The following is a 6,080-nucleotide window of genomic DNA, read 5'->3' as shown; positions in this document are numbered from 1 at the left end:
ATTTTGCTGTACGTCGCTTAGTTTTGCCCGAAAGCTCGATGAAAGAGTAGACCATTTTCGAGAGATCAGAAAAATTACTTTTCACTATCAAAAACGCTTATGTCGCGTTAAAAATTACACTATAACTCAGAATGTTACCAAATTCCGTTGATAATACTGGCACATAAAGACGCATTTACAATAGGAAAGGCAAGTTTCTACGATAGATTTAAATTGCCAAAAAGCCTAGTGTCAAGTTTGCCCCGGTGTCGAGTTAGCCCCGGTCTCCCCTACCGTATTTTCTAAAAAAACGTTATATTTCAAAAATGTTTTCACGCTATCTTGGAGCAACAAAAAAGCAACAAATTCTGGTGTATTTGTTTTTTGGATTTGAGCACTCTATATAGGTTTTTTATTATGACGACAAGCTGCCCCCCCCCCCCATTTCGATCGCCGTTTCCTGCTAAACGGCTTGAGCAACAAAATCCGGACTAGAGCAACAGCACATAAATAGCACTAAATTTTTTAATAGGTGCGGATTTTTTTGCAATAGTGGGGGGGTTAACTTGATAGAGGTGGCATTGACGTATAATAATGGGCAGTACGCGACAGTGTTCATAATTGCATGGCATTGCCTTAATTTTATATTATTTATATATAGGATTGACGGCATTGTAGGTATTGACTAAGCATTGTCGGCAGTGTACGAAAATGTCGGCAGTGTTTTACAGCAATGCCAAAAATCGGCATTGGTGTACAAAATTTTGGGTTGTGAATTCCCCCCCAGATTCACCCCAAATTTTCAAAGTTTTCCGATCATGCTGATGCACAAATTGTAGTCCTATCAGAACTAAAATCATTGCCCAAATTTTTTTACCCCTGTCCAACAAATTGTCTACTTACAGGGGCTTAGATTTTTATCATTTAGGCCGTCGAACTTCAAACGCCGATAAATGCTAATAAACTACTCCGATTTTAAAAAACAAGGTGTGATTTTGAAAGGTCTTTTTATGCCCTTTAATGCTCTAAAATAGTCGATTATTGCTCGGCAAGCGAGTGCTCTGAGTGTACGATCATCGAAGATGTTTTCGAAACATACATCCTGAATTAACAAGCAGAATACCATAATTCTGACCGCCTCATAAGAATCCTAATTGACCAGACCCTCTGGTGATCGGAATCCGAGCCGCGAATAACCCCGGTCGCAGATATGTCAGTCTCAGAGTGTACCTATTTATCACTTCTCGCTCGTCAGTTCCATTTGTTCGTTCGTTGGGTTCTTCTGTGTCATTTTTTGGGTTTATTTTCATTGTACGCTGTCCTATGCCACCACTTTTCGATGGCACCCACCAAGTGCATAGGCTGCGATGCTGTGCGCCGAGGAACGACTCCATTCTACTTCCTCGATTCGATCAAAAATGCTCTGGATACTTTTGGAACGGTAAATAGGTACACTCTGAGAATGACATATCTGTAATCAGCTTGACGAGTCCTTTCGTTTGGTACCTACTTTGCAAAGTAGCGATACAATTGTGGATTTATTATAATTATTATTTTATGTTATTCCAATTATGATTACCGTCAATAATTGACATTACGAGTTGTTATGTGTTGTTATGTGTAAATATGATTAATTATACGAAATTGTAATTACATTTTTGTACATCAGGTTAGTCTACAAAGAATAAGATATATATTTGCAAGTATATAATTACATAAAAATAGAAGTTACTTAATATTTTACTATACTATATTCAAAGTTTTCTTATGTCTTTTTAACTTGTGTATCGTGAGATGTGTTACTTATTTTTAAAATTGGAACTTTGTTGAAAGAAGACCAGCAGAATCTTGTGCCGGCAAAGCAGTTCTATTGACGACAAGCAGTGAGGCATAGTCACGTTCTCCCAAAACTGCTGCGGCGTTCCTTTGAGAAGATCCAACAAAAATCTCAATTTTATGAAATCCTTGTCTCTCCGTAGTTCTATTCGATATGCAGTAACTCCTAGAACGCTTGTGTGCACGTGTTGAGGGATATCATTTAACATATCTAGTACCAGTTGCTTGCAGTCAAAAGCCTCGAGAGTTAAAAAAAGATTTATTGTCTACAAATTAACATTTCATTATATACAAGAGTGTATGATATAAAATGATTTTCCTACTCAGAAAAATGTGAAGTATTCTCGCTATTTGTAGAATAAATTTCAATCTATACTTTTCTTTTATATGGTTCACGCTTGTTAAAGTATAAAAAATTGTAATTTGTACATGTAATATGTGTATATAATGTATGTGAGGTACTTGAGACGAATTGAATACCTGACATTTGCTAAGTATAGTTTCGTCTGTCAGAGTCTCCGTCCAAATTTCTATTAGATTTGTTAACAGAACTTTCCACGACTCGTTTTCCTTTGTAAAACAGATCATGTGATCTTTTTCGTTTAAATTTAATATGGTTTTTCTGGCTAGTAATGGTAATTGGTTGATTTTTAACTGCAAATAATTTCTGCTTAATATGATTTTTCTGGTGCATTTTTAATGTGATTTTTCCGGTTAATAATGGTGATTGGTTATTATGTTCCACGAGTGAGAATATTTTGTTTTTTCAAAGTAAATGTATTCACATGTAGCACATATCACAATAGCGTAAGTAACACACACACATACAACTGAATATAAAATCTGAAGTTACTTAATTTGATATTGAAGTAGAATGCTGGTTACTAGTTAATAACTTAATATTTTACTATATTATGTTCAGTTTTCTTATTCTTGTTTAGCTTATGTATCGTGTGAGATGCGCTACTTATTTTCAAAATTAAAGCTTTTCTGGTTAATATGATTTTTTTGTTCAATTTTAATAAAGCGGAAAGTTATGAGGAAGCAATATGCAAATATCTGAGTTGGTGCAAGGGTTTCTTTCTTCATTTGTCTTATTCTGAATACTGTTAGATGAAGATAAAAATGTATATATCAGAAATAAAAAAATTTCGTATTTATAAAATAAATCGCGCTCAAAGAAGATAGAAAAAGAAATAGAAAAAGTGAATATTGCTGATTGCCAGCTAAATGAAAAAGTTGAAAAACTAACGAATAAATTTGAAGAATCGGAACAGTCACATAAAAAATTTGAAGCATCAGTATTGCAATCCCTCAGCACTATAGAGAGCAACTGGAAGCAGCTACAGAGTAAGTACTTTTTGTTACACGATAATGGTGAATATTCCAGTCTCCATCCATCCTATTAAAGAAAAATATATAACTAAAAATATATGGATAACAATGGCTTTGAGTCTCGAACACGGTTTTTAATGCGTGTTAATAAAAATATTTTAATTTTGTGATGTCATTAAAAATGTCATTAAAAAAGTATTTCTAATTGTGAAAAAACTTTCAGTCATAATATTTTTGTCGTTAAAGGTATTAAACATCCTGATTTATCAGGTCAATGAAAGTAGTTTACTTTCAAAATTGTGAAACAAAATTCTTTGTACATGACTCCGTGTTATTACATAATAAATATGTATAAAAGTAGGTAATTTAAAAAATTACCAGGTGCTCGTACAGCAGCAGGCGACAATAACGAAAACGTACATCTCGAAGACATCAATAAACCTCCGCTCCCGGGGTTTATCCGTAAAGATGGCAATGAAGAAAAGGTAAGCCAAAGTATATTGAATTAACAGTTTGGTTGGATAATGTAGTTAAGCTGCAAATGTCATTTCCGCATTAACATGTGGTCTATATTCGCTTCTCTTCAAAATGCCAACGCATTTTTGCAAAAAAAAGATATTCTGAAACTGCTATCTTTCGCATGCTCTTAACTTCCAGCTGCTTCATGTCAGCCTATGAAAAAAAGTTTATTACAAAATGTTTTAAAGAATTTATTTTGAAAATAACAGGTACACTGTGGCCAGAATATTTGGATAAGTAAAATGACCTATGACAATGCCGTGTTTAATGGACGTTCAGACGGGATGTTTGTAAAGAATATGGCTCTCGCTATTTTTTGGGATAACAATTACTACGTTTACGCGAGCGTTACTTCTGTAGTAACTTACGATATATCACTCGTTTACGCAGAGTAAATTTTATATATATATATATATAATATATATAATAAATATTATATATATTTATAATAGTTTATAATATAATTATAAAATTTATTGCACTCTGCCTTAATAGACAAATTAATATTCTTCTACCATTTCTACTTTCAAGTTTATAATAAATATGTGTATCTTTACAGTTCAGAAGTGGGATTCTCATCGTGTGCCGCCATTATCGTAAAACGATCCGGCTTGCTACCGATTTCCCTTTTCCTTCTGTCCTCATTCCTTTGCTCGGACGAGTGATAAGTACAGCGTGCAAGGCTGTAATAGATATTCGGGTGCGGTATTTCCGGCCAGTTATCCTGTGGAAAATATTCGGGTCAACGACCGTTATCGTTATCGTAATATCAAGTGAAAGACGTTATCCCGTCGTAACGACGTTAAAAAACATTAATATTTGTGGATCGGCGACCAGAGATATCGGTCCGCCACGCTACAAATTAACATATTTTCGCGAGTGAGAAATTACGTTTCGAACGTTCTCGAACGGTATCCCCGCCATTTTGAGTGCAGAGTTCAACCGCCATCTTGGTACAATCGAACGTTCTCGAGCGGTCTCCCGCCATTTGATACGTCTCGAATATTCTCGAGCGTCTCCCGCCATTTTATGGTGCCGTGTTGCCGCCATCTGAGTGTGTTCGAACAATATCACGCAGTATTGGTGTGTTCAAACATTTATCTTTCATCACGGAAGATCAATCGTCTGTATTCAAAAAAATATGGAGCGACAACGGTTAGAAAAGTTATCTGTGAGTGAACTGCATGACGAAGCCAAGCGATATGGACTGAATCCACCACAAAGTGCCTCACGTTGCATAGACATGATTATGTCTCATTTAGAAAGAAATGGACCAGCTGACCTGTTTGATCAACATAAAAAGACACAATCAACAGCAAGTCAAAATGAAAGTCTTGCGCGAACGTCTAGTGTTGTGCCTTCCGAATTAACGCAAGTTTGTGCTTTGCTAGCGGAGCAGATGCGAGTCCAACAGCAGGAGTCGCGGGAACGACAAGAATATCAGCGAGAGCAAGCACGATTACAACAAGAACAGCAGCGTCAAAGTCAAGTGATGATGCGGCAAATGTTGGAATTGATGAACTTGTCTCGCGAAGACTCACAAAATAGTAGAGTGCATAATGTGATAAATAATGACAATGGTGATGTGCAAATGACTGCAGGTTTTGCGACTACTCGTCGTCAGCCAATTTCGTCAGTAGCAACCGCCCATGCTGTAAAATTATTAACGGCCCAAATTCCGGAATTTGCTGGAACAGAAGAAGAGAAAATCGAAACATGGATAGAAACGGGAGAGAGAATTGCTCAAATCCATGCGGTGTCAGAAGATGTATTACTCTTGGCAGCTTCTAGTAAACTCGTCAAAAATGCCAAAAGATGGTTTGATCTTAATGTTACAACATTGATCGAATCGTGGCAGATATTTAAAGAAGCCATAATACGCCGATTTAAACGGAAGATATTATTTCATGTGGCCATGCAAAAAGTTGAAGCAAGAAAATAGAATCTTTACAGTTCAGAAGTGGGATATATATATATAATAGTAGATATATACATATATATATATCTACTATTCAGTCAAATAGTTCAAGAGTGTATAAAGGACATACATACATACATACATACATACATACATACATACATACATACATACATACATACATACATACATACATACATACATACATACATACATTCATTTTTATATATATAGATTAACTTTGTTGTAACAATACTATATCTAATGAATTACTTAATGAATGGAAAAAAGTATGGCCGCATGTATCCGTCTATACCATGCGGTAAACAGATATCCCGTTAACTCGCGCGGACACTTGAGAGCGTCACATACATTTTTTTTTACCTATACATTTCACGTGATATATATATATATATGAGCTGTACAGCTCCAAAGATGGCCAGGACGAACGATGTAAACATTAAGTAACTGCATTCCGATATTTACTGCCAGT

The 6,080-nt window shown here is 35.5% G+C and overlaps 1 protein-coding gene across 1 annotated transcript; it reads right to left on the bottom strand.

Moving 5' to 3' along the window:
• Positions 1–1,679: 1,679 nt before the first annotated feature.
• Positions 1,680–4,032, bottom strand: LOC139816317 (uncharacterized). Its single transcript, XM_071783730.1, has 3 exons — positions 3,529–4,032; positions 2,143–3,217; positions 1,680–2,081 (listed from the first exon to the last, which is right to left on the bottom strand). Exons 2-3 carry the CDS (start codon positions 2,401–2,403, stop codon positions 1,779–1,781), a joined length of 564 nt encoding a protein of 187 aa, XP_071639831.1. The 5' UTR covers positions 2,404–3,217; positions 3,529–4,032; the 3' UTR covers positions 1,680–1,778.
• Positions 4,033–6,080: the final 2,048 nt, after the last annotated feature.

This window comes from Temnothorax longispinosus, chromosome 7, assembly GCF_030848805.1.
Source record: "Temnothorax longispinosus isolate EJ_2023e chromosome 7, Tlon_JGU_v1, whole genome shotgun sequence".
Lineage (NCBI taxonomy): Eukaryota > Metazoa > Arthropoda > Insecta > Hymenoptera > Formicidae > Temnothorax > Temnothorax longispinosus.
This window is presented reverse-complemented; position numbering and strand designations above follow the sequence as displayed.